Source organism: Egretta garzetta, unplaced genomic scaffold, assembly GCF_000687185.1.
Source record: "Egretta garzetta isolate BGI_Z169 unplaced genomic scaffold, ASM68718v1 scaffold59, whole genome shotgun sequence".
In the NCBI taxonomy this organism is placed as follows: Eukaryota; Metazoa; Chordata; class Aves; order Pelecaniformes; family Ardeidae; genus Egretta; species Egretta garzetta.
The window spans coordinates 3,812,618-3,831,233 of NW_009267230.1; the positions used below are offsets into that span (position 1 = coordinate 3,812,618).

At 45.1% G+C, this 18,616-nt stretch overlaps 1 protein-coding gene across 1 annotated transcript in view; it reads left to right on the forward strand.

Annotated features, from left to right (window-relative positions):
* The window catches only part of IL7R (interleukin 7 receptor), a 17,324-nt gene extending 2,362 nt beyond the window's left edge, over positions 1-14,962 (forward strand). Inside the window, exons 2-8 of the mRNA XM_009647393.2 lie at positions 3,624-3,762; positions 5,107-5,261; positions 6,882-7,036; positions 8,067-8,244; positions 9,112-9,202; positions 10,960-11,035; positions 12,313-14,962. Of these exons, the coding sequence (XP_009645688.1) occupies positions 3,624-3,762; positions 5,107-5,261; positions 6,882-7,036; positions 8,067-8,244; positions 9,112-9,202; positions 10,960-11,035; positions 12,313-12,816 (1,298 nt within the window). The 3' untranslated portion in view covers positions 12,817-14,962. The remainder of the gene's footprint in view (positions 1-3,623; positions 3,763-5,106; positions 5,262-6,881; positions 7,037-8,066; positions 8,245-9,111; positions 9,203-10,959; positions 11,036-12,312) is intronic.
* The last annotated feature ends 3,654 nt before the right edge of the window (positions 14,963-18,616 follow it).

Here is an 18,616-nt window from a genome sequence, read left to right on the forward strand (position 1 = left end):
CTGCTGTGGTTTGAACTGTCCTGCTGGGTTGTCCAAACCCAAGACACAACCATTTCTGTGAAGGACCTGCCATGACTGTAGCTACAAGAGTGGTTTCTCTCCCACTAGAATTGCCCCATCTCAAGCCCTGACATGATTTGAGCAGAGCCAGGCTCAGAGTTCTGCATGGTCTGGGCTTCTCAAGGAAAAAATTATAATCTTGTAAACTTTCAATTGTGTAAAGTGTCCTTAGCAGCGTGAGTCATACTGGAGTCATCAAAACTATTTACGTAGCAAACAGATTTGTGTGGTGATTCTGAGGTTTAGGGAAGAAGTGTAACTGAGGCTACATGCATATTTATGTCAGACAAAAAAAATTCTGTCAGCCCATGGAGGAACCGTACCAGAAAAAGCTTTTCAAATTGCTTCCTTAACATCATTCATGAAGTTAAATTATCATATATTCTACACTTAGGAAGTTATTTCCATGAGTAAGGAACCACATAATCACAATGTGAAAGTTCAGTGTCAAAGAGGTAAAGTCAGCTTTCCTTCCAGTGCAGCACCAAAGGTGCACCATGCTGGTTAAACATTAAATGGCTGTTTGAACTGCAAGGCAAAACCTTCTTCTTTCCTTTCATTTTGCAGTCAGCCTGATAGAGAATTAATTAAAATTTCTGTCATTTTTCAGGAAAGCAGTAGTGGACAGCTGGAAGACTTGATACACCATTTTTTAATATGATGATGATCAGTTTTGTGTGTTTATGCAAAATCTGGTATATGTAGTTTGCAGATACAGAGAGCACCAAGCAGCCTCTTTGTCTCATAAAAGGAAGATCCTTCATCATAATTCATAAATTTTACTGTTATCTTGAGGTAGCTATGAGTATATAATAATAAGCCAGTCTCCCGGTGGTTGCAAGTAAAGTCTTAGAGAAGCATAAAATGTCACGTATCTGTGCATGTGAGCTTTGAGTGTATGTATCTATATAAAACACAGGGGGTTTCCATTTTATGAGGATTCATTTCAGCTTGCTTGTTATCTCCTGAATTGTGAATATATGTGTATCTATATGCACATACTTTTACCCACAAATACATAATATAAACACTAAACTTGATGTAATATACATTTCCATTCATGTGTATCTGTCGGGTTGGCTCAGGGCTGCGCTGGCCAAGGCTCTCACCTGTGTGAAACGGCTGCAGGGCTTCCTGGAGGTTTGCGCTGACCCCCGTGACCTCTCCCAAACACGACGGCCAAATAGAGTATCTTTGTACAGCGCCCGCTTTGTCCATGTCTCTGCTCCATGGGTTACCCCTCAAAGCAGCACTGCCAGTGGAAGACATCGCATTTCATTGCCCGTCAGGGAGAGCTGGGCTGCCCTTGGGACAGACCCCACCAGCGCTGCAGTGTGGAGGGAAGACCAGTAATTCCTTCTTAACACCATGTGCTCATGGAGGCAAATGGCCACTAAACCTTAGCTCGGGGGATAGACCTGCCTCTGGGTTCTGGATTAGAGCAGCACCAGACGCTCCTGTCCCTCCTGCTGCCCACCACGGGTGCTGGTGGCAGCAACACCCGTCCTAGCCCCTGCCCACACTGCTTTTGCATTTTTCTCTGCTTTCCTGACTGAATTCTGAATTTCTTCTCTTACTTAAAACCCAACTCCAGATGCCCCTCAGCTCCAAGGTCAGGAGGAAGCACTGCTGATAGTCACCCCGTCAGGTGATGCTCTTTGCTTACATTTTAAAGCAATCAAAAAACTCTCCCCTGCTTTCTCCCTGCTGTTAAACCATGACCATTTTCAATCTTCAGATGTGCTCCCATGCCAGACAAGGTCTGGATCTCCCTGTATGCCGGCCGGATTGCTCAGGGATCGTAGGACATCACGGGCAGGACTGTGAATCACAGTATCCAAGTAGCTGGTCACCCCCTAGCGACCTGATTCACCTGGGAGACAGCAGAGATGACCGTCGTTTTCTCTGGGAAGTTTTTTCCATTGCAAATATTTCCATGGGCATTTCCCTGCACTATTTGTGAGCATGAGTCACTGATATCCCAAGGACTTGTTCTTGCTGAGGCCGGTGCCCCACATGGCAAGGGCATGTCTGAGGAGTGAGTAAGAGAGGACCAAGCAGGGGATCGGGTCCTTGGACACAGGGAAGAGGATTACGTATCATCACAGCTACCCTTAACGACAGGTAAAAGGAGACAGAGGCATTCCCGAGGATCCGCTCAAGGGATAATGGCAATAACCTTTTCCCCGTCTGCTCGGCTACGGTGGGTGAGATTTCATGAAATGAGGCTGAACTGGCAGCTTCCGCCAGAGAGAACTCGTCTCAGAAGCACCAGTTTTTGCTTCACTGACCTCATACCTGCCAAGTGTATGACTTGAGACATATGCTCTTAGTCAAATCGCGATTGTTTTATTAGTCATTGAAGCAAATTTGCAGGAAGCCACGCATTCTGGCCGAAAGTCTGAGCTTTCCCTCCTGAGCCCAAATTTGTGACATTTCAGAAAATTTTGCAGTACAATCAAAATGGAGCTTAATTGTCTCATGACACCAAAATACTCTTGCTTTCCTAAAACCACCCATATCATTTTCCAGTCTTCTCAAGAACCTGGTGACAGGCCAGACCTTCACAGCACGGGCAGGGGCAGAGCAGGGGCAGCAGGATGCTGCTCGGGTGCTCTCAGCCGTCAGCAGCACGGGGCTGGTCCTGATGCAGGTGCAGCAATGGCAACGGCCGAGTGTGCATCCTTGGCTGTGGGTCTGCTGCTTCAGAGCTACAAGGTGTTTGACATACTCTCAGGGTGTGCTGAGCTGAAATTCCCATACAAATAACTCCTGTTGAAACTGGCCCTCACTTTTGAAGAGACGTTAGCCTCAAGCATCAGCGTCAGATATCTGGCAGTAACCGTGTGGACTATATCCCGCATTGCATGTTTCTGTTCCATTTATTTTCAAGACCATTTTGGACCTTGACTTGCATATTCTGCTTTTCAACAGGCATCATTAACATGTCTTGCTCCCTTTCATAAGCCTGAGGATAGCAGCGTTTTGTTGTTCCTGATAGGTAAACCTGTTTGAGAAAGTTCTGAGATGATTTTCAGGTGGAGTAGGTCTGGCTTTTATCTTGGTATAAAGATTATCTGTAACTTTTAAAACAATTTTCCTGTCCCTGGCTCAAAGTTAGGAGGAATTAAACTGCAGACTAGATGATATGTTTTCTCTGTTTTGCGCTTGATACTGGGACTTTTTCACAGAGGTTTCCAGGTCGACATCAGCGCCCGTCTTTGCCCATGTTTAATAGAAAAGAACAGACGTAGTGTGCCTTGTCTGACCAAACTATCTGCGACACTATGTCTTTTTATAGTTCACAGACCGATGATGCAGAATGTACCTTCGTGTGTGGTAAGTGGGTGGGCTTCGCTGGCATGCAGGGAGAGCAATCTTGAAAGGTGCAAGTGGCTTTTAATTTCATTTTGAACAAGTTTTCTTTGCTTCTTACAAAACAGGTGGGTCGATCCTCTTCCTTTCAGGCAACCACATAAAGAAACAACCTGCTATACAATGGAGCTGCAAATCAAATACACTCACAGGTTTGCTTGAGTAACATCCTGCGAATCTCTCCTTAGGGACTTTTGGAGATGATGAACCTGACAATTTTGAAATCGACTGCTTCAGCCAGCTGGAATTTAAGGATTCCTATAGCAGCCTGACCTGCAATTTTACCGAGCTGCCTCCTCACAACACTAACTACACACTGGCCCTGTGGTAAGTGCTGTCAGTCCATCCTTTGGTAAACTTCTAGGAAGCGAAATGCTAAGCACCAGTGAGTCACGCTGCCATGTGCTGGGAAACGGGAGTGGCAAAGCTAGACAAAATTCTGTTTCAGAGAGTTTTTCCAAGTTTAAATACTATATTCAGCAAAGAAGAAGAGTTACTGAAACAGAACATAACTCCCTAATGAGAAAAAAAGTCAGCTGGAAGGGTCTGTAAAGGACATTATAACATCTTGAATAGTCCTGATCTTGCCTCTGTTGCTCTGGAACACCTGTAACTCCGGATGTAGACCAGCATGAACAGAGACCGTTTTTCCTTTAAATTAAACAATGTTTTAAAAAACCCAAACTTAGCCTTCATCGAGTGAAAAGTAAAAATGTTTTTCAAGAGGCAGGTCCTTTCCACAGAAAATTCTTTGCCCAGAAGGCTGATTTTCCACTGCAGGGAAAATGCCTTTATCTAGGTCCAGACAAAAATTAAGCAATTGTCTTCACACACACAGACACGCAAAAAAGACACTAGAATGAGTATACAAAAACCCAACAGCTAGCAAACACGTCAGTCACTTCCACTTCTCATCAAGGCCTTGAAACTCTTTTCCACCTTTTTTTTATCTGATGCACCCAGCTGACGAAGCTCAGATTTTGTTTCCTTAGCATACTTCTGCTTTTCCCTTTGCCTGTTTTTCCTGAAACTGAAAGTTCTGTCGCAGCCAGCAAAAGAAGTGGATTTTTTTTTTTCTTGCTATTCTAATTGCTACTTATTTTTTTCCACCTAGTTTGTTAGAATTTTTCTATTTTCATGGGATTTATTCTGGATTTTAACTGAAATTTTGTGACGGTCCTCAAACACAGGAGTCACACAGATGGAGGAACACACGGATATATTTCCACCTCTGAAACTGCGCCACATGACTCCTTCATGGCCTGGCTGACTATTGACCTTGTATTTGCTACCACTTCAGTCAATAAGAAATTTCTCTTTATTTTCAGTGAGCATCCAAACCTATTGCCCTATATTTAAAAATGGCAGCAGTAAGATAATTTTTAAAGATAGAAAGGTTTTTAATACATACATCTCCAATTTAATAATTGCAATTTTTTCTTGGAAAGCTTCCAGAACTCTTACTGTATATCAGATCACTTCATTATTGTGCTCAGAGACCATGAGGAAAAACACTACTGATCTTTTAAACTCCTTATTTGCGCGGCATGTTTTTCTTACTTCACATGGAGTCTTACTTCAGTTAAGGCGAAATGAGCAACCAGGATTTGTCCCTTACTATGTTATATTAAGACTGAGAAGAAATTAACATTGTGACACTTTGGTCAACAGTACCAAAGAAGACAGCAATTACTTGTGCTTCAACATGGAGAAACAGGAAGATGCGTATTTCTTACAATTCACTGATATACTCTCAAATAAAGACATTTGCATGGACTCTGAGATGAAGAGAAGGGTCTGCCGGAGTCTGGTTGTAACTGACATTGGTAAGACACTTAACATTTTGGACATTTTTAAGATATGGGGCTTACTGGGGAAAAAATAGTCCACCACAAATCATCAATCCAGATGACACAGAGGCAGTGTAAAACAGTGTCCTAACAGGGCATGTAGCCTGGGTATTGGCAGAGCATGGCATTCCCCTTGCTTCAAAGCCAAACACGATTAACCTCCATTCAAAAATGTGCAGCTGAACACTGTCTCATGGAACCACTCTGTCCAGACCTGGATGTAGACTGAACATGCTATGGGCGAAGGAGCTGTTCCTGAGCGTGGACAAATTGTCAAGCAGGGGCATTTTGTTCATCTGTCACAAGGGATTGTACAGTTTCAGGACTGACCGAGCATGAGCTCAGTATCACAGGGACCGCAAGGCTGCAAGATCTCAGTTTTTCACACCTTGCTTCTTGGTGGAGCCCGTTGTCTGAACGAGGTGTTCAGCCATCCTGCAGCGCAGAAGAGACACTGATTGCCCATAAATAGCCTTGTCAAAGCCACTTTGGGGACCTGCCTGAGCCACAAGATAGGAACTCAGGAGAAGAAGGGCTTCTTAGGACTTATCCCTCCTGGGAGCTGGCCTCATTCCAGGGCTGCAGAGAAGCCCATGTAGGGCAGCTCTGTTCTGCTCCGTTGCCACATTGCTTTGCCTTTCTCTGGTAATAGGCACTGTGACATCCCTCTGTTATGAAACATTTCTGCCGCAGTCCAATAGTTTTGTAACTGTTTTACATTACCTCTCAGTTTATGGGCCAGCCTGGACCATCACTGATGGTCTCCCCTCCAGAAACTGCAGCTTCTGCATGGAAGGATTGAGCATTTGGGGGTTGCAGAAGGAGTGGGCACAATTTCTGGCTATATGCCCCTCCTGAGAGGAGAGAGGTGAGGGCTCTGTGTTCCTGTGACACCAATGGCGTGTTCAGGAAGCCTCAGTGGTGCAGACACAGCTCCCTGCAGACCTCAGGCCCATCCAGCTCAGGCACAGCTTGGGGGGAGTCCTGAGGGCTGCATTTTGGACTTAATGTACTTGCACAGGTGGTCATTTGGCACAGTCTCCTGCAGACCAGGTCAGGTGTGGGTTCATAGCAAGGGCCTGGAGCCACAGCCCCCGCTGCTATACCTAACACTGCCATACTTTGTCCCTTCCTCTGTCCCACCGCCCTGACGGCCACTGGCAGTTGTGCCCATACCCAGTTTGCTCCCCAGTGCCTTCCTCCCAGAGCAGCGATGGGTTTTGCTATGGGGGCTCTGTCTTGCAGCACATGTTAGAAGGACTGAAATTCATGTCTTCAAGCAGTGCTACTGCAGCGACGGGCACGCTCAGCAATTGCTTTCCAAGACTAAATGTCACATCCCTAGGAAGTGCCGTCCCTGCTGGCCACAGTGCTGCTCCAGCAGGTCAAAACTAAACTCCTCTCAGGACCAAGGTGCAAGGATGAGCTGGGGCTCAGCATGAGGCTCACCCAGCTTGGGCCAGCCCTCGCTCAAGATAGGTCACTCTGCAGGGGTGTAACTTGAAGTGGGCTGGTTTTTTTTACTTTTTAAAACCTGTTTATTTTGTAGTAACAGTGTTCTACTCCTGTTATATCCTGGTTTGTTATCATTTGCAGTTAAGCCTGAAGTACCATTCGATTTAAACATCACATACCAAAAGGAGGCAAATGAGTATCTTATTCATTATAGTACACCACACTCGTGGAAGAAATACTTAAAGGACAAATTGATACACCAAATAGCCTATCGGCAGGAAGAAGGTACTTGGAAAGTAAGTGATGATATATTGGTGAGCTTACACTGATTTCCTAAAGTAAACATTATCAGAAATACCAGTAAAAACCTTCAAATCTGCATTTCTGTAGTTGTCCAACTGAAAACTTGGAAAGATGCAATATCTGGCATCTGGAAATTTCATCAGTCGAGGCAATTCCAGACTGATGTCTCTGGGCTAATGAAGTTTCGTTCATTTGGGCTTTGCAGTGGGAAAAGACGTAACAAACCACCAAGCATTTGGATGGCTTGCTCTTTGCCATGGTTGTTTTCCTCTTATTTTCTGTGCTAATCCGTCAGTAAATCGTATGACCCCTTTTCATATTTAGCAAAAGTTTCTTTGTGTCCCTTTTCCGCTGAGCCCCTCCAGGCTTCGGGTGCAGCCCTTCAGCATTCCCAGACTGTGTTTTGGGCTGCAGCTGCCTGTGAACTGGGTCTGGTTTGGGCTGCCCATCTGTTGGGACCTCTGTGTCCCCTGTCACAAGTGCAGCCGTGCAAACGCTAGTCCAGATGGGGGGGTGTTTGAAAACACGGACCTGTATTTTACAGAGGGATTTATGGAGCAGATCTGTAACTAGAAAAAGAAAAGAATTCAGGCAACTAAATGCATTAAAATGAAGAGCACGAGAGCTGCACTGTGGGATTTCAGCTCCTTTCCTGTAGGCCTCCTTTGAAAAGTTGTCTTTTTGTGCTGCATAAATGTATTTTTCCCTCTCTTTTTCCTGAGCCTTCCCAGGAAAGCATATATTTCCCACTGCAGTGTCCGAAGTAGCAAAGCACAGTTAACACCTCCAGTTTTCCAAAGAGCTTTACCCAGCGTTAGTCTCTCTTCTTGATACTGTCTGGACTACCTGGCTGTTAAACTAGACTGAAATTGTGCTGACCACCTGTATAATAACCAAAGACAGAGGGCAAAGAACACAGTACTGCAGGGATGCACCTGATCTCGCACATTTTCCTGAAACTCAAATATACTCTTCCAGCATCTTCTAGAAAAATAATTGGATTTTTTTTTTATTTGCATTTAGACAATAGAGTCGCCGTATCTCCAGGTAAAATTACTGGGGAAAAACCTTGAAAATGATGCTTCGTATGAGGTGAAAGTACGTTCGCAGCCCAATGGAGATTATTTTAAGGGCACGTGGAGCGAATGGAGCGCTTCCAAGAGCTTCAGGACTGCAAGGGAGCAGCACTCCACAGAGAACTGTAAGGGCAGAAACCACTTTGGTCCACCTGGAAGAAAGCAGAGCTAGGGGTGCTTGGCTCCCTGGCCAGCCCTGGGGGCAGCAATGACAAGAGCATGGGGAGGGAAGGGCCCAGGGCCACAGCAGGGTCAGCCCTCACAGGCACTGGGCGCCCCAGAGGAGATGACCCAGAAAGGGGCTGCATCACTCTGGTCTGAGGCTGATGCTCCAGGTGAAGTTAAATCTCACTCAAGGGCCATAGAAACAGATCAAGAGCTGCTGTAAGGGCATGAGGGGGGTACAGAGGGAGGTGATGGCTGCCTTGCTCCTGCTTGCTGCTTGCTGGTGTGCAGGAGGAAGGACCAGCTTGCACTGAGTGTTTTAGGTGAGGCACAAAGAGCAGTGAAACATGACCCATTTCAGGGCCCTGGGTTTGTGTGCGAACATGGCACTTTAGTCACAAATATGACATGGGCTGAAAGCTCAGCATTGCACTTGTAAACATGAATAATTTTTCAGGTCCTTGGGTTCCCTTCAGTCCACAGGGGCACCCCAGCATTACATGTGTTCGAAGTCACTTCAGCGCTGCTGTAAGGATGCAGTGAGCGGTGGCCTCAATGTGCTGGAGGTGACAGCAGACTTTGAGCTGCTTTAATCCAACCTGGGAACCCAGCTTGGAGCTCAGCCAAGTGCTGATGCTCTGGCAGATTACCTCTTTCCTCCTTCAGGGAGGCTGGAGAAATGCGCCACTGCACCACCAGTCCACTGCTAGGCAAGTGCAATGCTTGGAATTATTTCCTAATTTACTGTCTGAAGAGACATTACCATTACAGTGGCTTAACAGTGAGATATTTAGATGCACTGGCTGATGTTCTCTGTTTTTCTTTAGATAGCAGCGTGGTAGTGATTATACTCTCCATCCTGGGACTCATGCTGTCCATTGTCATGATTGTCCTGATCATAACTTTTTGGGAAAACAGGTAATCTAAGTCTCTTCATATCAGAAAAAAATGTTGGAAGACAATCCTTGTTCTGACAGTCTTATTGCTTTCCCTGTTATATTTGTGGACTATTCTCTTTCCACCTCTGGACCTCTATAACAAGACAAAGGCAGACAAAGACTAAAAGTGGGCAATACAAGAAAGGGTGTTGGCAGAGGAAGATGACCTGACACTTTGAGCAGACTTCAGTCTTGTGCTCGAAACACTGGGACCTCTGGGAACTGAAGTCACCATGAAACACTTACAGAGTTGGTGTCTCACTGGAGGCAAATTTGACTCAAAAGCTTCAAGCAAGATCCAGAAAAGAAAGCGAGCTGCAGGGTTTAGTAAAGTCCCAAGAGGTGTGGAAACGTTATACCGAGGAGATTGCCTCTTTTCCTTTCATAGGCTGAGTCAGCAGGGTGTTTGCTCTGCAGCACTTTCAGAAGCAGCAGGACAGAGCTCTCTGCAGCAAGGGCTTGATGGCGTTGGCCACCAGCCCAGTCGGGTCCACATCCAGCCAGCCATGTGGCGAGACCAGGCAAGGTTCTTGGCATGGTTTGACTGGGGCCAACCAGCACATTCCCAGGCACAATCCCCATGTATAATTTAGGAGTTAGCACAGCCCAGGTGTTGTCCCCAAAAAGCAGCTCACATGCAGCCACCTGTCTGGATGCTAGTGAAGCTGGATGTCATGGGTGGGCTGCTCTGAATGCCACCGAACAGCCCTGGGCTTTCTGCCATGAGAGGCATTCATCTCCTATGGTTAAACTTGGGACTTTTTCACTTCAGATTCTGGTTTCACCAGGTTATCTACATATCTGTTTATTTTCTTAAATTTGTCAACCATCGATTCTGTATGAGCATATATAGCCAAATATTTAAAAATATATTTACAGCTATCTGTCTACTGCTGTGTAGCCAATATATGAAAAAAACCCAATGCAGACAAAGGACTGCCTGTGTAATGAATGTATCTCCAGTCCCACTTCTTTTGTGACTGCTTTGGTGGGGGATGTTGACACTTTTTGAACTCGGAGATTTCCTTTTTAAGAAGAAGGAGGTTTTAGACATGCATGTGTGTATATACACCACATATACAGACTTATATATAAAATGAAGTATATACTCATACATGTCTGTAGCTATATTTATATCACTGCAACATTGAATGTCAGTCAGACAATATTCTCTAGATTCATAATGGCCGTCGGCTTCCAGCAGCACAACACAAGAACTTTGCGAATCAAGGCAGTAAAAATGAGACTTGCAGGACAAGGCTACAATACAGATATCTGAAGTACAGATAGCTGGCCAAGGAGTGGGACAGCATGCAGTTCTTTGACTTATGTAAATATGCAGAGGCAAATATCAGCAAATTTGCACTTTAACCACAGCATCTTTTTTCACTTGCAGAAATTGTTTTCACCATACAAAAACCCTGTTAACACAGCTAGATGCAAATGAGCTCTTTGCCAGCATAATTTGCTGCTTTTCCAGTACTTGGTGAAGTGTCTTCCTTTAACTGTGGTACTTTGTGCGCTCAAAAGAACAGTGACTATTTGGTGACCTTTATAACTCCCCTTCTCCTGTCATTGTTTATTCTGAGTCTTCTCTGTTGTTATTCTGGGTAATGCAAGCCAGCCCTAAGGCTTTCTGAGAATTAGTACAAACGATGCAATATGAACCTCTGGTATCTCAGCATGTCCCTCTTCTGCTGCTGTTGAACCCCTTTTTGTCTACTGTTGCTGTTTCAGGATCAAACCTGCTGTGTGGCCAAACCTTCCTGATCATAAAAAAACCCTGGAGCAACTATGCAAGAAGCCAAAAAATGTATGTACTTCCACTGCTGTTTTCACCTGAGTACAGACTATTGGGAACAAAACTAACACTCGGGAAAGACAGTATGTGCATTTGCAAATAACAAACAGTTCAACTAGTGTCTGAGCTTTGACTTGTGCAAAATAACTGCAGAGGGCTGGAGAACTTGGTGTATGGAGAAAGGCTGAAGGCATTGAGTTTGTTTATAGAAAAGAGGAAGCTCAGGGTGGGGACTCCTAATCACACTTACAATACCTAAAGTGTAGGTAGAGAGATGGTGGATGCGCTCTCGCCACAAGGTTGCATGATGCGGAGGCAGCGGGCACGTGTTTCTTTAGGGAAAACTTAATCCAGATAGAACAAAAAAAGTCTTCCTCCATGAGAACAATTTAACATTGTGAGGGTTGCCCAGAGAAAAGGCAGGTCCCCCTTTGCTGGAAATGTTCAAGGCTTGGCCTGATAGGGCTCTGGATAACCAGGTCCTGCTTCTGGCAGAAGGTTGGATGAGTTGGAGTCCAAGAGGTCCTTTCCAACCAAGATGCTTCAGTGATTCTGTGAAACTGTGTTCATGGGGCTGGATGGGACCCTTTGCAAACATCCCTGGTGATGCCCGTGTACCCTGACTTCACCAGCAGAATTGCTCATACACCGTGCACTACATTAACTGCTCTGCCAGATGTTACAAACTGTAAAGCGTGGGATTAAGCCATTGCCTTAAAACTATGTCTAGTGCATTTTTTCACTAAGAAACTTGTCAGCACTGTTCTCTCTAGTCGGCACATTATTAACATGCTTTTAGTTTAATAAGAGGTCTAAGGTGACTCTCCCAGCCCCCCCCCCCCCTGCCCCCCCATGCAGGGATTCCTAATGTGTTTCAGGAAGTCGTGACAAACTTTTACTTCCCTCACTGGTAAATTAGGAAGGTAAAACTGAAAGGAACTGCCTGGGTTGGCACACTCATTCCTGTGAAATGGCAGGCATGCAGTAGGTGTGTGGCCCAGAAAAGTCCCTGAAACGTCAGTTCCCACCACATTGTGCAGAGCATGAAATGCTCACCAGTGGTGCTGCCTGCAAGAGGCCACTGGATAGGTCCAGATTAATATGGAAAAGGATTTTAAGCCATGGGGCAGTTTATTTTCTGTTAATCTATCATTCAGCCTGCTGAGGGTTACTTTCAGAGTTAAAGAAATAATAAATACCCTTCTAAAATCAAATGAATTATCAAAGTATCTTTTCTCGTAAGCTAATACCCACTATTAACTGACTGTGCTGTTCCCTTTGCCATGCAGAATTTTGATATAAGTTTTAACCCAGAGAGTTTTGGTAATGTTCATATCCATAAAGTGGACGCCATTCGAGCAAAAGCTGAACTGGAAACTTTTCTGCAGCCATCAGCTGCTCCAGAGACAAACCTTCCAGAAAAATTTAGGAATGGATCAGACCTGAAGACGATCCCTGCTATCACAGACAAAAGCAACCTAAACTTGTCTGTGACTTACGGAGGAATCTGGCCAGCTGAAGCCCTGCACAGACTCCTGGGCACCCGCCAGTTCACAGTCACCGAAGGAGACTGCAGCCCCAGCACGTACGAGGTGTGCCACAGCAACAGGGTGCCGCTGTGCGATGATGGCTTCAACCTTCCCTCCGCTCCTCCCCCAGATCCCTCTGGCCAGCCCAGACCAGAGCCCCTAAATGGTGACACCGTATCCCAGACCCTGCCCACCAGTGAAATCAGGCCACCGAACAACGAGGAAGCCTATGTCACAATGTCTAGCTTCTACAAAATTCAGTAAACCTTACAGGAATGACAGCATACTCTTTTCTCTGACACAAGCAGGACCCTGAAGCTTTGTTTTGTTTTCCTGCGTCCTGTGAGTCCCCACCTCCGCAACACACCCTGCTAGCTGTGCGACGCTATACCTGCAAGGAAGTGGGTTCTCCCACATTTCAGTGATAAGTGGCCTAACCTCAGCTCTCAGTATGCCAGTAGCAATCTCCACTGCATCAGAAATCAAACTTAATTCAACCTGGCTTAAACCTTCAGGTCTGATTAATCTAGAGCAATGACACTGCAGTCCTAGCTGAGGACCACAGCATGTCTCACGGAAGTTAATGAACTCTTCTGTTAACCTCTTGGTTGCAGACTTAAGTTCTTATTAATGCCTAAGCAAGAAACATGGCAACAAATTCAAGTTAAATAGAACCCAATCTCTTTTACACAGCGGTAGGTCAAGAGTAACTCCTCTGCAGTCAGTGGAAGTCCACAAGTTTCCAAAACGCCAGTAAATGAGAATTGCCATCAAGCATTAGTTGCCTGGGGTTTCAGGAGCTTGGTCACCACACAAGGAGTTTGCTGAGCCCCCAGGAGAAAAGTCACATGGACTCACTTCAGGAAGATGTTTTCTCAGACTGATTTTATTTTTTTTTTTTCTTCTTTTTTGAGAGACAGATAAAGATCTGCCCTGGAGCCAATTTCAGGATCCACAGGTACTTCTGCTAGAGCTATATATTAAAGATCGTCATTATTTCATGTACTAGCAATGTTTAGCTAAGAAAACAAAACAAAATCAATGAAAAGCAAAGTCCCATCTCTTCCTATAAACTGAATAGGGACTGTAAAATGCATGATGTTGTCTTTCTCTGCAGCTCTTGTGGAAACATTAGTGTAGCATGTAAGTACTTTCCAGGACAGAAGGGCTAAGCAGACTGTGTTTGTTTACTAGCATTATTCCCAATGGCTGTGACTTCATGAGAATACTTTGAATTTGGCCAGGCAATGTTCTCATGCAACATCTGACCTTGGAAGATGGATGAAGCGTCATGGATCCTGCCAGGATCAGAAGACCTACTCTTTTTAAAAAGTACCTTGTAAATTGCCTGGAGATAGCTTGTTTGTTTGGTTGGGTTTTTTTAATGTTATGATGGAGGAAGGCATCCTGTCCCTTCCCATTCACCTTTCTCTGGACTCCCTGCCCGGCTCTAAGGGGTTCCCCACATGCTGACACACAGAGATGGCTGAACCACGCCACGGTCCCTTGGGGATGCCGCGCATTGCAGAGCATGTGCTTGGAGATAAAGCTGCTACAGCCACATGGTTGCATGACTACCGAGGTGTGGCCATGGGAAATCCAAGCTGCTCTGCTGCGCTCTGGGACTGGGGTTCACCTCACTGTGCAGTCTCAGTTCCTCTAGCCGCTTGAAATTCTCCTTTACTGAAATGTATTCACATCCCCAGAGCCGAAGGGCAAAAAGCGTCCTCCCACACCCTCAGAGCTGCTTGAAATTTTTCTGACTGGTAAAAATCACTGAGATGTTGCTATAGTTGATGTAGCCTGCTGGGGAAAAACAGCAGTCCCAAAACAGTACTCCACCTTCTCTGCCTCCACCTGACAACAGGGAAACCTTCAAATGGGAACAACCTTACAGTCCCTGCATGCAAAGGGGCCGAGGATTTGGCTCAAGGTATTCCAGTGATATTTTACAGAATGAGTTTTATTGCTGTTTCTCGTCAGATGAAACATTGATTAATGCAGTAGAAAAGGATGAAAGCCCTGGACATTCATTTGCTTTGTAATGCTTGAATTTCTTTTTAAAAAGAGCTGCTGGTAATGCTCATACTGTGCTGAGTTGCACAGTGTGATTGTGGATGTAGGCAGACTGTGCCGGAAAGAGATCCTCCTCCAGTAACACAGAGGCGAACAAAAAGGAAGTAGCGGACGAAGCAAAAGCGCATCAGAAAAATCCTGTACAGTATGTGCTATGCTTGTTTCAAACTCACGCACACATTTTTAAGGATTACAAGGGAAACAACAAATGTCTATTTGCACTATTTAAGCAGTAAGATAACCACATGTAATAATAGTCTTTCTGTTTATCCAGAAAGGTATACTACTCTTTAATACAGGAAAAATAGTAGAAACCTGATGTTTGCTCTTTAGTATGGGAAAAGTAGTAGAAACATATTTACTTTAATCACTCTGAAATAGTTATATTTTTCCCATGTAGTACTCATATTTTTGCATAGCTGCTAATGTTTAAACATTCATTCTACTTCTATGTCTTATTATTTAATTAGATAACATGCAACCTTGGTTTTATAATCTGTTTACTGTATTAAAAGGGTGTGGCTATTTGCATGACCTGTTTATGCTGCTTTAATTCAGTCTTCTAATATACATCTATCAGGATAGGACTTATTCTGCCCTCACTGGAATTTGGATAACTCCATGGGCTCTGCCCAGCTTTAGGCAGGATAAATCCCAAATAAATCTGGACAGCTCAGAGGTCTGGAAGCGCTGCATGATAACAGCAAGCATCGCCCTCCATTCATCACCGCCACCCTGAGAGCCAGGGAAGCTTCCCTGCAGCTCTAATCCCTATGTTTCGGACTGGGCATGCCTTTGTTCATCCTGACTCCAGTAACAGAGGTAACAGCTCTGGAAATCAGGTGGGTGAAGCCAATCTCCTGCCAAAGGCTCATACTTGCTCAGGCGAGCCGGAGGCTTTTCCCAAGCTCATGTGTGCAGCCATCAGTCCACACCACGAGCACCAGAAAAGAAAAAAAAAAAAAAACCACAAGCTTGCAATAGTGTAGGTATGTGTACAGTAAGGCAAAGGCTGTGTCCTCAGAGATGGTCCTTCATTATGACACTGCTGAATGCTGACAAATACGGAACTGATAGAAAACAGAGCAGCCTTCTGTTAATTACGTTCATTCCAATGCAGTTTTTCTCAGTGGGGGATATAGGCTAATTCATGTCAGACACGGGGGTTACTTTATTCCAGGTGTGCACCTGGGCAAATGATGAAGCCTACCCAGAAGCGTTCCTTTCCAGGAGAGCAGCAGTGAGCACAGTCAAATCGGGGAGGCGGAGGCGGGGTTACAGCTTAGCATTAAGGTTTCTGAGGACCCTGCTCCCAGAAACAGCCGTAAGACCTGTTCATTGAACCACATCTAACTGCTGCTAAGCCAGTGCCGACACCTGGGTCATTACAACGGTGTTCAGTCAAGTCCTGCCAGGCTGAACTTTCAGAAGCGCTAAGCTCCTCTGAGGTAACTCTGTCTGGGGATTGGGCTGCTCTGAAGCGTGCGGAGGCTAGCAGTTCCTTCAGCTTTGGCAATCCCACCTGAACTGTGGGAGTGAAGTCTTTTGGAAAAATTCGTCCCTGGCTATTTGGCAGGTGCTGAGTACCAATATTTAAGCAGTCTTATTATCAGCATCCCTGAACATCTTATGCGATTGTATAGCCATCAACATAAATTTGATGAGTGTATACACATATGAAACCTTTCAGCTTCCTTTCGGAAAAACAGAAATCCAGATGTGCACCAAAGCAAGAAGCATCACAAGCACTTCTGGTCCACGGCCAGCTTTTAGATGCATAGTACATATATGAAGATAACAGCCACAGCTATGTCCTGACAACGCTTCACCAGGTCAGGACCGAAGCAGTTTCCTTATTCTACGAGACAGAATTTCCCCCACAGCTGCTCACAAATTCCCATCTGACTCAACATCCGCACAGGGGTATAGTTCAGCTTTCACATACTCCATGCGCCTCCTTTACACAACCTTCCTCCTCCACACTTTCTGCCTCCTGTGCTCTTACTCAGTGGCACACACGAAAAGAGCTTGGTGACCCTGGTTTCTATGTTGGTGACCCTGGTTTCTATGTTGCTGCTTTATGAGACTGTGCCCGGGGCTGCCTGCTCCTCTCTCCGCACGTAACCATCAGGCTCCGACGCTTCTTCTGCACCCATCGTATAGCGCAGCCGCTCCCCTGTCTTCGCTTCTCCCCTCGTCTATGCGCAGCTCATTTGCACTGTGCAAACATCTCCTAGCGGCACACGAAAGCTAATCCGTGAAATAGAGTAAGTCTTTTGTCGGTTGCAACACTGAGTCACAGTCTAGTTTTAATGATGCTGAAAAATGTTAATGACCTCCCAAGGCGATACTTGTCCCCTGCTGAATATATTAGTTTGTTTACCAAATCTCATCCTCTTGTGCACGTTCATTAGACAGGCGGATAAAACACATGAAGATGCTGTGCATGTCAGTGGGGTGGTCGAAGACCGGCTAAGCGTGGGGAGGCAGGGGAATTGCTTCTGCCAGGGAGAAGGGATGGTTAAATACAGGTGATGTGCAGTGAAGCCTAGGCCATGAAATAAACAGCGAAGGGGTGGCCTGGCCACCACTGCCACAGGGACACCTGGTTGAATTTGGGGCAGTTTTAGGCAGGCACAGGCTGACCATGAAGTCATCCCTTCTGGCAGCAAGGGACCTGGTGATGCTGGCAGGTTATTTCTGCAGGGCAGGCGTTCAGCCCCTTCTAGGCTTCTTAGCAAAAGTGTTTACTGACTTTAAGGGCTGTATTTATGCAGCAATGCTGCAGCCCTGGGGGGAACAGTAGCTGTTTTTTAGCCAATATGCTTTTGGCTCAAGCTAGTTGTCTCTTTGGTTGTGGGTTTCTGAAGCTATCCTTTAAAACCAGCTAAGATGTAACATAAAGGAGCCTCACCATCTCTGTGAAGAATTATTTTTGGGTCAAACAAAGAGTTCCTTATTAACTGTGATCACGAAGCCTGCTGAATTAGCAATCCTGTCTGTAACAGGACATTGGCAAAACAAATCTAATGTACAGACACACCAGAAAACAACTGACGATGCCAGGAAATGCAATTGCTGATTTACACCGACTATCCCACCCCTTTGCTCACGCGGCCGCTGCAGATTTCAGTTCGGGTGGCTGTTCCTTGGCTTTTAAGCGCCACCTGTTGAAAACACGAAGCCAGATGTCAGAGCCCAGCACTGGGACACGTGCTGGCGTCATCAAGTCGTGCAGCTCCGAAAATGTCGCTCAGACAGGGAAAAAAAAATCAGGCCCACAACAAACTAAACAGTGTTTCACTTCTTTGTAGTCTCTGGTCTCAAAGAAGTTGGGGCAGATGAAAGCAGAAGTCAGAGTTTCCAGGATTTCTTCATCATCAAAATGAAGTAGGCATCACTGTCCACAGAAGCACTAACTCCAGAGTAGTAGTTCAAAAATTCATCTTTTGTAACCTAAGAATGAGAAAAACAGTGTTTACAAATGTGCGATGGCTATATCCTGTGGCCCAAAGTAAAATGTTTATGCAACACATCTCCGTATTTTGCAAATAAGTCTCTGCATCTTCCAGAGAAGTCTGATTTTTAGGTCAGACTGTCCTAATCTGACACTAGGATGTGTTGCTGCAGCAAGCTCTCATACAGCGTTTGGTCCAATGACACTGAGGTCAATGGACTAAGATTCTTGCATAAGGAGGCGGAGCTGTTGCTATGTCCTTGAAAAATGAATAAAAGAAAAGTTATTCCAATTATTGGTAAATATTAGCTGTATAACTTAGATGTCACAATGAAATTAGATTAGTCCCAACATTAGCACCATCACCAAATCAGTGTACAAAGTCCCAAAGGTTAGTTAAGCAACAGAAAAAGAGAAACAAAGCAGAAACACCTTGGTGGAAATTACTAAAGGAATAAATCTATGCCACAAAGTCAGAGCTTCTCTAAAGCAACGTGCTGGTTTTTTCCAGAAAACGTAGATAAACTAAAA